Source organism: Somniosus microcephalus, chromosome 12, assembly GCF_052327205.1.
Source record: "Somniosus microcephalus isolate GS21.2 chromosome 12, FLI_Smic_1.0, whole genome shotgun sequence".
In the NCBI taxonomy this organism is placed as follows: Eukaryota; Metazoa; Chordata; class Chondrichthyes; order Squaliformes; family Somniosidae; genus Somniosus; species Somniosus microcephalus.
In genome coordinates, this window is record NC_140998.1 from 223,432,387 (window position 1) to 223,450,002 (window position 17,616).

At 49.4% G+C, this 17,616-nt stretch overlaps 1 protein-coding gene across 3 annotated transcripts; it reads right to left on the reverse strand.

Moving 5' to 3' along the window:
- Nucleotides 1-97: 97 nt before the first annotated feature.
- LOC147110186 (protein c-ets-1-B-like) lies at nucleotides 98-17,394 on the reverse strand. Of its 3 annotated transcripts, XM_086004252.1 has the most exons (7): nucleotides 17,121-17,394; nucleotides 16,550-16,666; nucleotides 15,918-16,004; nucleotides 12,511-12,756; nucleotides 4,486-4,788; nucleotides 2,675-2,793; nucleotides 98-647 (listed from the first exon to the last, which is right to left on the reverse strand). In XM_086004252.1, the coding sequence occupies exons 1-7, from the start codon at nucleotides 17,257-17,259 to the stop codon at nucleotides 432-434; spliced, it is 1,227 nt and encodes a 408-aa protein (XP_085860378.1). In that variant the 5' UTR covers nucleotides 17,260-17,394; the 3' UTR covers nucleotides 98-431. The 3 variants fall into 3 exon arrangements, with proteins under 3 accessions (XP_085860378.1, XP_085860379.1, XP_085860377.1); XM_086004253.1 differs by having other exon boundaries at nucleotides 4,486-4,728; nucleotides 16,550-17,213; XM_086004251.1 differs by having other exon boundaries at nucleotides 16,550-17,213.
- Between the last annotated feature and the right edge of the window lie 222 nt (nucleotides 17,395-17,616).

Below are 17,616 nucleotides of genomic sequence, written 5' to 3' on the forward strand. Positions count from 1 at the left end.
CCCCCACACTCCCTCCCCTCCCCCACACTCCCTCTCCCTCCCCCACTCTCCCTCCCCCACACTCCCTCTCCCTCCCCCACACTCCCTACCTCGCACCCTCTCCCCCGCACCCCCTCCAGTATGGAAAGTCCCAAACACCGGCTTCGCACATCTGGCTTTGCCTTCCAGCCACTGGAAGGAAGGAAACCGCAGCCGAGGGTTTACGGCGGAATCGGAAAATGCCGGAATTGTCTATTTGTGGTGAATATTGATTGGCTCGATTCATCAGTCGCCAATCTAGGGCTCCGTCCTCCAATTGTCAAAATCCACTGACCAGTGAAAAGTTTTATTTAAAAATCATTAAAGTTTGGTGCTTTGCTTCGGAAGCTGCACTTGCTCCAGTTTTCATGGTTCGCTCTTGCACACAAAGTCCACACCGCCTCCTCCGCTCCTCACTGATCGTGGCGGGGTTTGACATCCAGCCTGGCGTGGAGCTGCTGGGCGCTTTCCCCCAGGAGGCGCTGCACGTCGCAGGCGAAACGGTAAACGTAGCGTTTCCCCGCCGTTTTGTGAATGATGTCCCTGTGGTAATAGTAGCGCAGGCCGCGGCTCAGCTTCTCGTAGTTCATCTTAGGCTTGTTCTTGCGGCTCCCCCAGCGCTTGGCGACCTGTGGGAGAAGCATTGGGAGAAATCAGGCTCAGGGCAGGTATAAACTAACCAAGAACTCATTGAGGTGACATTCTGTACAACTGTAGAGGGCGCTGGTGAGACCACACCTGGAGTACTGTGTACAGTTTTGGTCTCCATATTTAAGGAGGGATATACTTGCATTGGAGGCAGTTCAGAGACGATTCACTAGGTTAATTCCTGAGATGAAGGGCTTGTCTTATGAGGAAAGGTTGAGCAGGTTGGGCCTATACTCATTGGAGTTTAGAAGAATGAGAGGTGATCTTATTGAAACCTATAAGATTCTGAGGGGGCTCGACAGGGTAGATGCAGAGAGGATGGTTCCCCTCCTGGGGGAATCTAGAACTAGGGGGCATAATTTCAGAATAAAGGGTCGCCCTTTTAAAACGGAGATGAGGAGGCATTTCTTCTCTCAGAGGGTCGTGAATCTTTGGAATTCTCTTCCACAGAGAGCTGTGGAGGCTGGGTCATTGAATATATTTAAGGTGGAGATAGACATATTTTTGAATTGTAAGGGAGTCGAGGGTTATGGGGTGCGGGCAGGAAAGTGGAGTTAAGGCCAAGATCGGATCAGCCATGATCTTATTGAATGGCGGAGCAGGCTCGAGGGGCCGAATGGCCTACTCCTATTTCTTATGTTCTTAAAGTCCTATTCTGGTAATGGTGGCATGGTGGTTCTGTTACTGGACTAGTAATCCAGAGGCCTGGACTAATGATCCGGAGACAAGAGTTCTAAATCTCCACCAGGGAATTTAAATTCAGTTAATTAAATAAATCTGGAATAAAAAGCTAGGAGCAGTAATGGTGACCATGAAACTATGGGATTGTCGTAAAAACCCATTTGGTTCCCTAATGTCCTTTAGGTGAAGGAAATCTGCCGTCCTTACCCGGTCTGGTCTATATGTGACTCCAGACCCGCAGCAATGTGTTTGACTCTTAACTGTCCTCTGAAATGGCCCAGCAGGCCACTCAGTCGTACCAAACCCCTAGGAAAACCTTCACCTCATGGACTGTAGCAGCTCACTTCCACTGTCTCAAGGGGCAATTAAGGACGGGCAAAAAAGGCTGGCCTAGTCAGCGACGCCCACATCCACTGAATGATTTTTAAAAAATCAATCGACTTGGGTCGTAACACAGCTATCGTTCGACTTACACCGCTTTCCAAATGGAAATTCGCCCCTGTATAATGGGCAGGGACCCGCTCCAAATGACGGCCACGGATTCTACACAAAACAGCAGCAAGTGAAAAGGACATGTTTCACTGCAGCTGCATTGGCATAGAATAGAATCATAGAATGGTTACAGCACAGAAGGGGGCCATTTGGCCCATCGAGCCTGTGCCGACTCTCAGCTAGTCCCACCCCTCCGCACTTTCCCCGTAGTCCTGCACATTTGTTTCCTTGAGATACTTATCCAACTCCCTTTTGAAGGATATGATTGAGTCTGCCTCCTCCACCCTTTCAGGCAGTGCATTCCAGATCTTACCCACTCGCTGCATAAAATAGTTTTTCCTCACGTCGCCTTTGGTTCTTTTGCCAATCACCTTAAATCTGTATCCTCTGGTTCTCGCCCCTCCGCCAATGGGAACAGTTTCTCTCTATCTACTCTGTCCAGACCCCTCTTCTCTCAATCTTCTCCGCTCCAAGGAGAATAACCCCAGCTTCTCCAGTTTTTCCACATAACTTAATCCGATTTCGTCCCAGTTTTCTGCTGTCCCGAGGATGCCTAATCTCACTGGGATCCAGGGCCCATGTTTTGGTGTCCTGGGGCCAATATTTATCCCTCAACAAACATCACGAAAACAGGTTATCTGGTCAGTTATTTAATAGCTGTTTGTGGGATCTTGCTGCGCGCAAATTGGCTGCCGCGTTTCCTGCAATACAACAGTGACCACACTTCAAAAAAAAAGTGCTCAATTGGCTATAAAGTGCTTTGGGACGTCCTGCGGTGGTGAAAGGTGTTATAGAGATTCTTCCTTTACTCAGGAAACTGACAGATTGACCTTACCTCATTGGGATCCGACAGTTTAAACTCCCAGCCATCCCCAGTCCAGCTGATGAAGGATTGACAGGATTTATCCAGGAGGAGCTCGAGAAGAAACTGCCAGAGTTGAATGGGTCCATTCCCTGGAAGAGAGGCAGTTCCAACACCAGTCAAATACATTATCTGACATTGTTCGGAACATAGGGATAAGAGGAGGCCATTCAGCCCCTCGAGCCTGTTACACAGGAACAGGAGGAGGCCCATTCAGCCCCTCGAGCCTGTTACACAGGAACAGGAGGAGGCCCATTCAGCCCCTCGAGCCTGTTACACAGGAACAGGAGGAGGCCCATTCAGCCCCCTCCAGCCTGTTACACAGGAACAGGAGGAGGCCCATTCAGTCCCTCGAGCCTGTTACACAGGAACAGGAGGAGGCCCATTCAGCCCCTCGAGCCTGTTACACAGGAACAGGAGGAGGCCATTCAGCCCCTCGAACCTGTTACATAGGAACAGAAGGAGGCCCATTCAGCCCCACGAACCTGTTCCACAGGAACAGGAGGAGGCCCATTCAGCCCCTCGAGCCTGTTACCCAGGAACAGGAGGAAGCCCATTCAGCCCCTCGAGCCTGTTACACAGGAACAGGAGGAGGCCCATTCAGCCCCTCGAGCCTGTTACATAGGAACAGGAGGAGGCCCATTCAGCCGCTCAAGCCTGTTACCCAGGAACAGGAGGAGGCCCATTCAGCCCCACTAGCCTGTTACACAGGAACAGAAGCAGGCCATGCAGCCCCTCGAGCCTGTTACATAGGAACAGGAGGAGGCCATTCAGCCCCTCGAGCCTGTTACATAGGAACAAGAGGAGGTCCATTCAGCCCCTCGAGCCTGTTACACAGGAACAGGAGGAGGATCATTCAGCCCCTCGAGCCTGTTACATAGGAAAAGGAGGAGGCCATTCAGCCCCTCGAGCCTGTTACATAGGAACAGGAGGAGTCCCATTCAGCCCCTCGAGCCTGTTCCACCATTCAACCAGATCAGGGTTGATCTGTATATTGACTCCATCTACGCACCTTGGTTCCATATCCCTTCATACCCTTACCCAACAAAAATACATCAATCTCAGTTTTAAAATTTTCTATTGACCTCCAGCCTCAACATCTTTTTGGGGAAGAGTTCCAGATTCCACTGCCCTATGTGTGAAGAAGTGCTTCCTGACATCACCCCTGAACGGTCTGGCTCTAATTTTAAGGTTCTGTCCCCTTTTTCTGGACTCCCCCCACCAGAGGAAATAGTTTCTCCCTCTCTATCCTTTAATCATCTCAAACACCTCGATGAGATCACCCCTTTATCAAGAACACAGTTAGACTGGAGCACAGGTCATTTAACTGAGAATCTCACAATCCAACCTTTCGTCCAGTGCATGCCCCCAGGTTACTGAACCTCTTACTGAGGAAAAGGTTGCTCCTTTACAGCTTACTTGTCAAGAAATGATTAAAAACGCTATATACATAATTTCCTAATGTTTTATAATATTTACAAAATCATCAATCAATTTCCCTGAATACTTTAGAAAGAACCCTGTTACTGAAAATGTGACTAAAATAAAATTGTGGTGAAATATAAATTATATGCTGTCCCTAAATAGATCAGCACAAAATAGCAAGACTTCCCCAAATTGTGTGGCTATGCATCATAAGGGCAGGGCTATGGGGAAAGAGCAGGGAGGAGTGGCACTGATTGCTGAGCTCTTTCCGAGATCTGGCACAGGCACAATGGGCCGATTGGCCTCCTCCTGTGCTGTAAGGATGATTCTCGTTCAGGTCAGAATCTGACTGTCCTTACCTGTGTATTCAGTGAGGACTGGCCCAGAGGCGCTGGGTTCTCTCACGGCACCAGGACCCTTCCTGCAGTAGATGGGTTTGTGTTGGGGTTGATGAGCTCCCTGCTCAGAGCTCACGTCTTGGTAGGAGGGGACCCCCGTGAGGCTGTCGATGGATAAATATCTCTCCCAGTACAAGCCGATGTCAACACCATTCTCAGAGCAGTCTGAAATGCCGTAGGAATCTTCTGCTTTTATGATCCCTTCTGTACCAGAGAGGAGATGGGACACATTAACCTGATGCCCATTTGTCAGCGTTCCTCCTCCTTTATTAATATCAATATAAGAATAAGATAATGACCGGGTCATTCCAAAGGACAACATGTAATTTATGGATATTTTAACACAGAAAGTTAGATTATATTATCCTACTTAAATACAAACAAGACAAATACACCCAACCAACTATCTTCTAATTAACAACAGAAAATGCTGGAAAAACTCAGCAGGCCAGGCAACATCCGTGGAGAGAAAATAGAGTCAACGTTTCGGGTCGAAACCCTTTTTCAAAACTGAAAAGGAAATGAAATAGATCGAAAGGCCGGGCTGGGAGAGAACAAAAGAAGTGAAGAGACATTAAGAGGTATTCAAAACCAGACGAGATGGTGATAGGACTAGTGGAGACAAAAGACGGCTCTAGATTAGGTGTGAAATACGCTGGCAGAATGAGAGACAGCTGCCATGTGGGAGAGAAAAAACATTAATTAATCTTAATTAATCTACTTGAGCTGTGAGGAGGATGCAAGGAGGTTTCAAGGGGATATAGTCAGGTTAAGTGAGTGGGCAAGAACATGGCAAATGGAATATAATGTGGAGAAATGTGAAGTTATCCACTTCGGTAGGAAAATGGAAAAGCAGAGTATTTTTTAAATGGTGAGAGACTGGAAAATGTTGGTATTCAGAGGGACCTGGATGTCCTTGTACATGAATCACTAAAAGTTAACACGCAGGTACAGCAAGCAATTATGAAAAAAAGGTATGTTGGCTTTTATTACAAGAGGATTTGAGTATAAGAGTAAAGACGTCTTACTGCAATTATATAGGGCCCTGGTGAGACCACACATGGAGTATTGTGGACAGTTTTGGTCTCCTTACCTAAGGAAGGATATACTTGCCATAGAGGGAGTGCAACGAAGGTTCACCAGACTGATTCCTGGGATGGGGGGATTGTCCTATGAGTAGACTAGGCCTATATTCTATAGAGTTTAGAAGAATGAGAGGTGATCTCATTGAAACATACAACATTCATACAGGGATTGACAGGGTAGATGCTGAGAGGATGTTTCCCCCTGGCTGGAGAGTCTAGAACCAGGGGTCACAGTCTCAGGATAAGGGCTCGGCCATTTAGGACTGAGATGAGGAGAAATTTCTTCACTCAGAGGGTGGTGAATCTTTGGAATTCTCTGCCCCAGAGGGCTGTGGAGGCTCAGTCATTGGGTATATTCAAGACAGAGATCGATAGATTTTTGGATATTAAGGGAATCAAGGGATATGGGGATAGTGCAGGAAAGTGGAGATGAGGTCGAAGATCAGCCATGATCTTATTGAATGGCGGAGCAGGCTCGAGGGGCCGAATGGCCTAATCCTGCTCCTATTTCTGATGTTCTTATGTCTCTATGTTAATGGATTCACGTGTCTGTCCATCATCTTATCTATAACTCTCTCACTTTCTCTGTAATTCTCTATGATGTGGTGAAAGAGACAACAGCAATAACTTCGATTGATGTAGCGCCTTTAAGCTGGAAGAATGTCCCAAGGCACTTCACAAAGGCATGATCAGAAATAAATGGACACTGTGAAAAGGAGATATTAGTGACCAGAAGAATGGTTCAAACAGCTGGTTTTAAGGAGGGTCTTAAAGCAGGAGAGGGAGGTGAAGACGGGGAGGGATCTATAGGGAGCGAATTCCAGAACATTTAACAGAGGCAGCTGAAGGCACAGCCACCAATGGTGGGGAGAAGGGAGTGGGAGATGTAAAAGAGGCCAGATTTAGAAGAATGGATATCGCTGGGCAGAGGGTTCTAGGGCAGCAGGAGGTTACAGAGATAGGGAGGGGCGAGGCCATGGAGGGATTTGAACATCAGCATGAGAAATTTTAAACAGCGAGGCATTGCCAGAGCTGGAGCCAGTGTAACTCAGCGAGCACAGGGGGCGATGGGTGAACGGGACTGGGTGCGAGTTAGGACACGGGGTAGTGAGCACAGGGGGTGATGGGTGAACAGGACTTGGTGTGAGTTAGGACACGGGGCAGTGAGCACAGGGGGTGATGGGTGAACGGGACTTGGTGCGAGTTAGGACATGGGGCAGTGAGCACAGGGGGTGGGGGGTGAACGGGACTGGGTGTGAGTTAGGACACGGGGCAGTGAGCACAGGGGGTGATGGGTGAACGGGACTGGGTGTGAGTTAGGACACGGGGCAGTGAGCACAGGGGGTGATGGGTGAATGGGACTGGGTGTGAGTTAGGACACGGGGCAGTGAGCACAGGGGGTGATGGGCGAACGGGACTCGGTGCAAGTTAGGACACGGGGCAGTGAGCACAGGGGGTGATGGGTGAACGGGACTTGGTGCGAGTTAGGACAAGGGGCAGTGAGCACAAGGGGTGATGGGTGAACGGGACTGGGTGTGAGTTAGGACACGGGGCAGTGAGCACAGGTGGTGATGGGTGAACGGGACTGGGTGTGAGTTAGGACATGGGGCAGTGAGCACAGGGGGTGATGGGTGAACGGGACTCAGTGCGAGTTAGGACATGGGGCAGTGAGCACAAGGGGTGATGGGTGAACGGTACTGGGTGTGAGTTAGGACACGGGGCAGTGAGCACAGGGGGTGATGGGTGAACAGGACTTTGTGCAAGTTAGGACACGGGGCAGTGAGCACAGGGGGTGATGGGTGAATGGGACTCGGTGCGAGTTAGGACACGGGGCAGTGAGCACAGGGGGTGATGGGTGAACGGGACTGGGTGTGAGTTAGGACACGGGCAGTGAGCACAGGGGGTGATGGGTGAACGGGACTGGGTGTGAGTTAGGACACGGGGCAGTGAGCACAGGGGGTGATGGGTGAAGGGGACTGGGTGTGAGTTAGGACATGGGGCAGTGAGCACAGGGGGTGATGGGTGAACGGGACTGGGTGTGAGTTAGGACACGGGGCAGCGAGCACAGGGGGTGATGGGTGAACGGGACTGGGTGCAAGTTAGGACACGGGGTAGTGAACACAGGGGGTGATGGGTGAACAGGACTGGGTGCAAGTTAGGACACGGGGTAGTGAACACAGGGGGTGATGGGTGAACAGGACTGGGTGTGAGTTAGGACACGGGGCAGTGAGCACAGGGGGTGATGGGTGAACGGGACTGGGTGCAAGTTAGGACACGGGGTAGTGAACACAGGGGGTGATGGGTGAACAGGACTGGGTGTGAGTTAGGACACGGGGCAGTGAGCACAGGGGGTGATGGGTGAACGGGACTGGGTGCAAGTTAGGACACGGGGTAGTGAGCTCAGGGGGTGATGGGTGAACAGGACTGGGTGTGAGTTAGGACACGGGGCAGTGAGCACAGGGGGTGATGGGTGAACGGGACTTGGTGCGAGTTAGGACGCGGGGCAGTGAGCACAGGGGGTGATGGGTGAACGGGACTGGGTGTGAGTTAGGACACGGGGCAGTGAGCACAAGGGGTGATGGGTGAACGGGACTGGGTGTGAGTTAGGACACGGGGCAGTGAGCACAGGGGGTGATGGGTGAACGGGACTGGGTGTGAGTTAGGACACGGGGCAGTGAGCACAGGGGGTGATGGGTGAACAGGACTTGGTGCAAGTTAGGACACGGGGCAGTGAGCACAGGGGGTGATGGGTGAACAGGACTTGGTGGGAGTTAGGACACGGGGCAGTGAGCACAGGGGGTGATGGGTGAACGGGTCCCAGTGCAAGTTAGGACACGGGGGCAGTGAGCACAGCGGTGATGGGTGAACAGGACTCGGTGCAAGTTAGGACACGGGGCAGTGAGCACAGGGGGTGATGGGTGAACGGGACTGGGTGTGAGTTAGGACACGGGGCAGTGAGCACAGGGGGTGATGGGTGAACGGGACTGGGTGTGAGTTAGGACACGGGGCAGTGAGCACAGGGGGTGATGGGTGAACGGGACTGGGTGTGAGTTAGGACACGGGGCAGCAGAGTTTTGGATTAGCTGAGGTTTATGGAGGGTGGAAGATGGGATGCCGGCCAGGAGTGCGTTGGAATAGTCGAGGCTGGAGGTAAAAACAGATGGATGAGGGTTTAAGCAGCAGATGAGCTGAGACAAGGACAGAGACGGGCGATGTTACAGAAGTGGAAGTAGGCGGTCTTCGTGATAGCATGCGTATGTGTTCAGAGGATCAGTTTGGGGTCAAATATGACACCAAGGTTGCAAACAGTGTGGTTCAGCCTCAGACAGATGTTAGGGAGAGGGATGGAGTCAGTGGCTGGGGAATGGAGTTTGTGGGGGGGACCAAAAACAATGGCTTCGGCCTTCCCAATATTAATTGGAGAAAATTTCTGCTCATCCAGAACTGGATGTTGGGCAAGCAGTCTGACAATTTAGAGATAGTGGAGGGGTCGAGAGAAGTGGTGGTGTGGTAGAGCTGGGTGTCGTCAGCGTACATATGGAAGCTGGTGCTGTGTTTTTGGATGATGTCACCAAGGGGCAGCATGTAGATGAAAAACAGGAGGGGCCAAAGATACATCCTTGGGGGACATCAGAGGTAATGGTGCGGGAGCAGGAAGAGAAGCAATTGCAGGATATTCTGTGGCTATGATATCTCAAACGACATCCTTCTACAGGATTAAGAAACATTGATACAACGATACAATGAAACATTGATACAGTGACTAGTGGGGTACCGCAGGGATCGGTCCTTGGACCCCAGCTATTCACAATATATGTTAATGATCTAGACGAGGGAACTAGATGTAATATCTCAAAATTTGCAGATGACACAAAGCTGGGTGGGCGTGTGTGCTGTGAGGAGGATGCCGAGAAACTCCAGTATGGGACAGGTTGGGTGATTGGGCAGAAGCATGGCAGATGCAATATAACGTGAATAAATGAGAGGTTATCCACTTTGGTGGAAAAAACAGGAAGGCAGATTATTATTTGAATGGCAATAGATTGGGAGAAGGGGAAGTGAAAAGAGACCTGGGTGTCCTTGTGCACCAGTCGCTGAAGGTAAGCATGCAGGTGCAGCAGGCGGTTAAGAAGGCAAATGGTATGTTGGCCTTCATAGCAAGAGGGTTTGAGTACAGGAACAAGGATGTCTTGCTACAGTTGTACAGGGCCTTGGTGAGACCACATCTTGAGTATTGTGTGTAGTTTTGGTCGCCTTATCTGAGGAAGGATGTTCTTGCCATGGAGGGAATTCAGCGAAGATTCACCAGGTTGATACCTGGGGTGGCAGGAATGACGTATGAGGAGAGATTGGGATGATTGTTCTCGTACTCGCTGGAGTTTAGAAGAATGAGAGGGGATCTCATTGAAACTTATAAAATTCTAACAGGACTAGACAGACTAGATGCAGGAAGGATGTTCCCACTGGCGGGGGAGTCCAGAACCAAGGGTCACAGTCTAAGGATAAGGGGTCGGCCATTTAGGTCAGAAATGAGAAGGAATTTCTTCACCCAGAGAGTGGTGAGCCTGTGGAATTCTCTACAACAGAAGGCAGTAGAGGCCAATTCATCTATATATATAAAGCGGCTCTTCTGTCTGTCCCGATGTCTGTCTGTCCGTTCTCTATACGTTTGAAAGTTACAGAGTGTACCGACGCGCGCATTGCCTCAAAAGAAAGCTTACGATTCCGGACCGGTCATAGGCATATTTATGTTTCGGCCGGACAAAAATCCCGCCCGCGGTATCCCAAAACCGTTCAGCGTCCCACTCATTAGCATCTCATTAGCGACCGTGTGACGTCGAGGTCCACCAATCGGACGGCGGGTTCCGTCCTACAGTTGAGTGTCGAGTGACTCGACGATTGACCAATCCTACGCTTCGGTGACCTGATCGGTCGACCAATCGGTGCGTGTGTGGGCGGGCCTTATCCTTCTGAACCGAGGTGAGTGGCCGCCATCTTGATTTTTCACAATTTTTTCCCCCACATTTTCTGTGTGTTAGGGAACTAAGGTAAATATTTTAATGATGTGTTAGGGAATTAAATAACAACTTAATAGGGGGGGAGAGCCTCGGGAAATCGCGGAGGGGGGGAGAGCCTCGGGAAATCGCGGGGGGGAGAGCCTCGGGAAATCGCGGGGGGGGAGAGCCTCGGGAAATCGCGGGGGGGGGGAGAGCCTCGGGAAATCGTGGGGGGCTCGCGCCACCCGCACTGACCGCGCATGCGCCGCCCGCACTGACGCCGCCCGCACAGAACGCGCATGCGCCGCCCGCAAGAGCCCGCTCCCGGCGCCGGCCGCCGCTCAGCATTCCTGCTATCGGAACGGCACCGGACCTCAGGTGCTAGGCAGGGGGAGGGGCCGGAGAGAGGGACAGAGGGGAGCGAGGGAGGGGTAGGGGTGGGCGAGGGAGACAGAGGAGGGGAGGGAGAGGAGGGGAGGGAGGGATAGGACAGGGAGAGGACATGACAGGGACAGGGGGGACACACAGGGGCAGGGAGACCAAGCGCCCCAAAATTGCCCTCGCAACGCGGGGCTCCCCAGCTAGTTAAATATATTCAAGAAGGAGTTGGATATATTTCTTCAGGCTAAAGGGATCAAGGGGTACAGGGAGAAAGCAGGGACCGGGTACTGAAATTGGATGATCAGTCATGATTGCATTGAATGGTGGAGCAGGCTCGAGGGGCCGAATGGCCTACTTCTGCTCCTACCTTCTATGTTTCTATGTTTGCAAAACGAAAATACTGCAGATGCTGGAAATCTGAAATAAAAACAGAAAATGCTGCAGACACTCAGCAGGTAGGGCAGCATCTGTGAAGAGAGAAACAGAGTTAACATTTCAGGTCGATGACGAAAGGTCATCTCTTCACAGATGCTGCCTGACCTGCTGAGTCTCTCCAGCATTTTCTGCTTTTATTTAAGCAACATTGATGCGTCTGACTATTAATCTCTTAGGGCTGAGGGACAGCATCTCCAACTTTGGCCATTTCCTGTTGTCTGTTTATGTATCATTTACCTGTCCTGTCTTTCTGTATTTATCGGTTTATCAATGGGAAGATGCGGGCAGGTAAGTACTGACAGGTGTAGTGAAATGTGCAGACAGGTGCGTGTAATGGACGAATCCGCTATTTTTTAACATAATAGCAAAATACTGCGGATGCTGGAAATCCGAAATAACAACAGAAAATGCTGGAAGAAACTCAGCAGGCCAGGCAACATCCGTGGAGAGAAAATAGAGTCAACGTTTCGGGTGACCCCTTTGTCAAGACTAAAGAAGCACAGGAAATGAAATAGATTAAGAGGCCAGGCTGGGAGAGAACAAAAGAGAAGAGACATTAAGAGGTATTCAAAACGAGACGACGTGGTGATAGGACTAGTGGAGACAAAAGATGGCTCTTTTTACTTATATTTTTTATCAACACCTTTGTTTTGGCCTTCCCCCCCCACTTTCTTTTTTTCTCTCTCCCACATGGCAGCTGTCTCCCATTCTGCCAGCACATTTCACACCTAATCTAGAGCCATCTTTTGTCTCCACTAGTCCTATCACCACCTCGTCTCGTTTTGAATACCTCTTAATGTCTCTTCTCTTCTGTTCTCTCCCAGCCTGGCCTCTTAATCTATTTCATTCCCTGTACCTCTTTAGTCTTGACAAAGGGTTTTCACCCGAAACATTGACTCTATTTTCTCTCCACGGATGTTGCCTGGCCTGCTGAGTTTTTCCAGCATTTTCTGTTGTTATTTCCGCTATTTTTTAAGTTAGTTGTTGTTGAATATCCGCCTGTTTGCGAGCGAACATGGTGCAATTTACTGCGCTTCAGGATCAATGGTGAAGTTGGTTTCCTTTCACGCTGTTTTCCAGAATTTTACCTGGATAAGTGGCTGCTGTAAACTTGTTGTGGGCTGGCTCGGCCTCCTGCTTGATCTGGTGGTAGTCTGTGTGCAGCAGTTCCGCCCCGGGCTCGATCTGTCCCAGCGTGTTGAAGTGACATTGAGATTTCAACGCGAACAGCTCCTCCGTGCTTACCGGGAGCAACGTTTGAAAGGACTCGGAGGTGAAGCCGGATTCATCGTAACCGGAGGGCGGGACACACTGGGAGGGCTCGATACTGTCTCCTGGGGAACAGAAACGCGCGTTTTGTGATCAGATGCTCAATAGATTAGAATCAATCAGAATTACCGTCTTAAAATGTAATTAAACACAAGAAAACTATAACGGCAACTTCATAAGGTTTGGAGCTGAACTCGCGGCTATCTTGGTTTGAGTGTTCGGGTAGAGGGGGGAGGGGAGGGGGTTGTGAGGGGTGGGGGAGTGGGGTAGGAGGAGGGAGGAAGCCCAGTATAACATTAAACCTTAATCACCACCAGAGGTCGCCATTCATTGAATCATTATAATGTACAGCACAGAAGGAGGCCATTCGGCCCGTCTTGTCTGTACTGGCTCTTTGAAAGAGCGGTCATTCTTAGTCCCACAACACCTGCCCAACTCCTTTTTGAAAATTATTGATGGATTCAGCTTCCATCACCTTTTCAGGTCGCGTGTTCCCGATCCCCACAACTCTCTGAGTGAAAATAATTCTCCTCATCTCCCCGCTAGATCTTTTGCCAATGGTTTTGAATCTATGACTTCTGGTTATTGACCCACTCGCCAGAGGGAACTCTCTTTCTCTCTGTACTCTATCAGAGCCTCTCATCATCTCTAAAACCTCTATTAGGTCACCTCTTACCCTTCCCTGCTCCAAGGAGAACAGTCCGAACTTTTCCAACCTCTCCTTGTAACTGAAGACCTTCATCCCTGGTAAACATAGAAACATAGAAGATAGGAGCAAGAGTCGGCCATTCGGCCCCTCGAGCCCGCTCCGCCATTCAATGAGATCATGGCTGATCATCCAAATTCAGTACCCTGTCCCTGCCTTCTCCCCATATCCCTTGATCCCTTTAGCCTTAAGAAATATACCTAACTCCTTCTTGAATATATTTAATGAATTGGCCTCAACTGCCTTCTGTGGTAGAGAATTCCACAGGTTCACCACTCTCTGGGTGAAGAAATTCCTCCTAATTTCTGTCCTAAATGGCTTACCCCTAATCCTTAGATTGTGACCCCTGGTTCTGGACTCCCCGACTATCGGGAACATCCCTCCTGCATCTAGTCTGTCCAGTCCTGTCAGAATTTTATAAGTTCCAATGAGATCCCCTCTCATTCTTCTAAACTCCAGCGAGTATAAGCCCAATCGACCCAATCTCTCCTCATACGTCATTCCTGCCATCCAAGGTAACATCCTGGTAAACCTCCTCTGTACTCTTTCTAAGGCCGTTACATCTTTCCTGAAGTGCGGTGCCCAGAACTATCCACAATACTCCAGCTGAGGAACTAACCAGTGATTTATAAAGTTCTAGCGTGACCTCTTTGCTTTTATATTCTATTCCTCTGTTTATAAACCTAAGTAACCCATATGCTTTTTAACCACCTTATTAACTTGCCCTTCCACCTTTAAGGATTTGTGTATATGACAACATTCCTTATCCTTGATGCAATGCAATTGCATTATGTCATTAGGATCAGTTTGGAATATTCCAGATTTTTGGAGGAGACTGAAGAACAAAAGAGTGAAAGTTTCGAGCGAACGTTCTGTGAGGGGCCATACTACAGTGGCAGGGCAGAGCGGTGCAGAGTTGCCTATCTGTTCTCCGGGCAGGTTTAACACCAGTAACTGTTTGAAGGCAGAGGGTGCTGAAACTCCCAGGTCACCTGTTGCGTGCAGTTGGTTCCCATTTGATGCAGTTTCATCTTTGGCCAGCGGATGTGTGGCGTCATTTCAGTGCTGGTCCCAGCAAGTGATGTGAGACCGCGCTGGGGATAAGGGCTCACATCATGTGGATGTAACCAGTGCAAATCAACAAATAAAATACAAAATGTTTGTCTGGACCAACAAGAACTTGTAGTACACAGCCTCCTGGACTCAACTTCCAGTTCAACAATGGATGGGAAATGCTGTTGATGATTCTGCTGTTACCATTTACACCTCCTCTAGACCCATCTTTTGTTTCTTTATTTGCCCCATTACCACCCCCTTTGTGCCTCGGACCACCATCCCTTTTGTCATGGAATCTCTCCTGCCTGCCACCCACCACAGACCTTCCCTTTTGTTCTTCCCTTCCCCCTTTTCGTGTCTCAGCACCTGTTACATCTCTAACTTTTTCCAGTTCTGATGAAAGGTCATCGAACTGAAACGTTAACTCTGTCTATCTCTCCACGGACGCTGCCTGACTTGCTGGGTATTTCTGACGTACTCTGTTTTCATTTCAGATTTCCAGCATCCGCAGTATTTTTCTTTAGAACTTGTAAATCACTATTTTAACCACATTGTTGCATTGGAAATGTTTAATGTACCTAAAATCCGGATGGTGATACTCTTGTCATGTGTGAGAGTATCTTTATAGTTGGGGTACCTTAGAAAGCAGCAATGCTTTGTTACAATATTCTTACAATTATAATCTATGGTTACAATCAGCCAGAATGTAACAACATGGTACCGATGATCTGGCGTGCAGCGATTGCAGGTACCGAGGCTGGATATAGTGATGGTTTTTCAATGATTTTGTGATTGTAATTTCAACAACAGCAACGCATTTAAGTGGAGGGAGATTTACTCTGTATCTAACCCCGTGCTGTACCTGCCCTGGGAGTGTTTGATGGGACAGTGTAGAGGGAGCTTTACTCTGTATCTAACCCGTACTGTACCTGCCCTGGGAGTGTGTGATGGGATAGTGTAGAGGGAGCTTTACTCTGTATCTAACCCCGTGCTGTACCTGCCCTGGGAGTGTTTGATGGGACAGTGTAGAGGGAGCTTTCCTCTGTATCCAACCCGTGCTGTACCTGACCTGGGAGTGTTTGATGGGACAGTGAAGAGGGAGCTTTACTGTGTATCTAACCCGGTGCTGTACCTGCCCTGAGAGTGTTTGATGGGACAGTGTAGAGTGAGCTTTACTCTGTATCTAACCCGTGCTGTACCTGCCCTGGGAGTGCTTGGTGGGACAGTGTAGAGGGAGCTTTACTGTGTATCTAACCCGTGCTGTACCTGCCCTGGGAGTGTTTGATGGGACAATATAGAGGGAGCTTTACTCTGCTGTCGCCTTCCATATGTAGCCTCTGCCCTTTAAAGTACTCGTTCTGTGCAGGTTTCACAGTATGGGTTCCGTCTCTAGTGACTTCATACAGTTATACTGATCTATCATAGGAAATACAATCTGGCTTCAAAATCCCGCCAGCTACTCACTCAGTCCATAATCAGTCCAACACTGTGACCGTGAATAATTGGTGTGGTTTCCACTTCCAGCAAACAGTCCCGCGGCGTCCTGGTAATCTGCAGGGAGGGGTTCATTTTTAGCCAGTTTGAAGTAAACTAATTGGAATTGTATTGATAATATTCGACATTTATATGAGGGGTTTTGATGGAGTAAATAAGGAGAAACTGTTTCCAGTGACAGGAGGGTCGGTAACCAGAGGACACAGATTGAAGATAATCGGTAAAAGAACCAGAGGGGGCGATGAGGAGAATTGTTTTTCCGCAGCGAGTTGTTGTGATCTGGAACGCGCTGCCTGAAAGGGCGGTGGAAGCAGATTCAATAGTAACTTTCAAAAGGAGAATTGGATAAATCCTTGATAAAGGGAAAACAATACAGGGTTATGGGGAAAGAGCAGGGGGGAGTGGGACTAATTGGAGAGCTCTTTCAAAGAGCGGGCACAGGCAGGATGGGCCGAATGGCCTCCTTCTGTGCTGTGTGATGTTATAAGATGAGGAAGACCATTCGGCTCCTCTTTGCTCACCCATCCAGGGTCGACTCTGAAGTCCCCTCGTTGGTTCTATTTTTGGCAGGTTATTGATGATTGTGAAGTTTGCTCTCATACCTTTAGGAAGGTGGCAGTGTTGCCCTTCGCTGGTGATTCTGTTGAAGGAAGTTCCAAGTGCCTGAGCCATGAGCTGTGTGCAACTGGGAGTCAGAAACGGGAATTCTCCGTCAAACTCTGAAAAGTACAATGGTTTGGTACGATTACTAAAGCACCCGGGAGCCATCCTGTGGCGGATCTGTCCCCCGCAGAGGCGGTGGCGCGCTGTGTGAAAGAGGTCGGGAGGTTCATCTTCCTGTTTTCTTGACCCCTCTCTTAACAACATAAAAAAAACACGTAAATGACAGGCAGGAAGTAGATATTTAAACAGCTGTAATTAGTTCCCAGTTGTTCACGCAGAGTTTGGAGTCTGCGGTTCCTGCTCAATGATTAGAAAGAACTCCAGCAAGTTGTTACAATTCACAACTAGAGTATCGCTTTACAGTAACATAAAACAACGAGGATATAATCCTTGGAACAATCAATACTTTCCCCCATTCCCGGCTTGCTTCCATGTCCAATCCAATTGGAAAACCCTTGTCCATCCCCATACATCTCACTTGATTTCTTGTGGTCATTACTGTTTTCATACCGATTCTGCCATGATTGTAGCTCAGGGTCCCGCCCTGTTGCACTCTCGGTTTATCGGCCTTGATGCCTCCTCGCGTCTTGCAGGAGTTGACTGCTGTCCCTCCGCGGTCCGAATATCTGCCCAGGAACCTCCCGTCCATGTCCCCCTTACTAAATGCGTCCTCTAGGCGGCCACTGTCAGTGCATTGTGCCGCTCGTCCTGCCTTTCAGAAGCCACACGCCTTCAGTCATGTAGCTCGCGTCCCGCTCCTGACTGAGAACGAGCCACGGGCTGAGGTAGGAACAGGATGGAAAGGAAAAGAGCTGGCTTTATCTACAGTGACCAGCAGGAAATTCCAGAACCGGAGAGGACGTGCAGAAAATAAATCGAGGCGGTGGAAGCGGCTGTAACTCTGACAGGAAACCTGCAGATCCCAGATACAATGCTTGGTAAATAAATCTATCCCCAGCCCCGGTCAAATTCTCCTTCCTCATTTCCCGCTCTACCATGTGGCAAT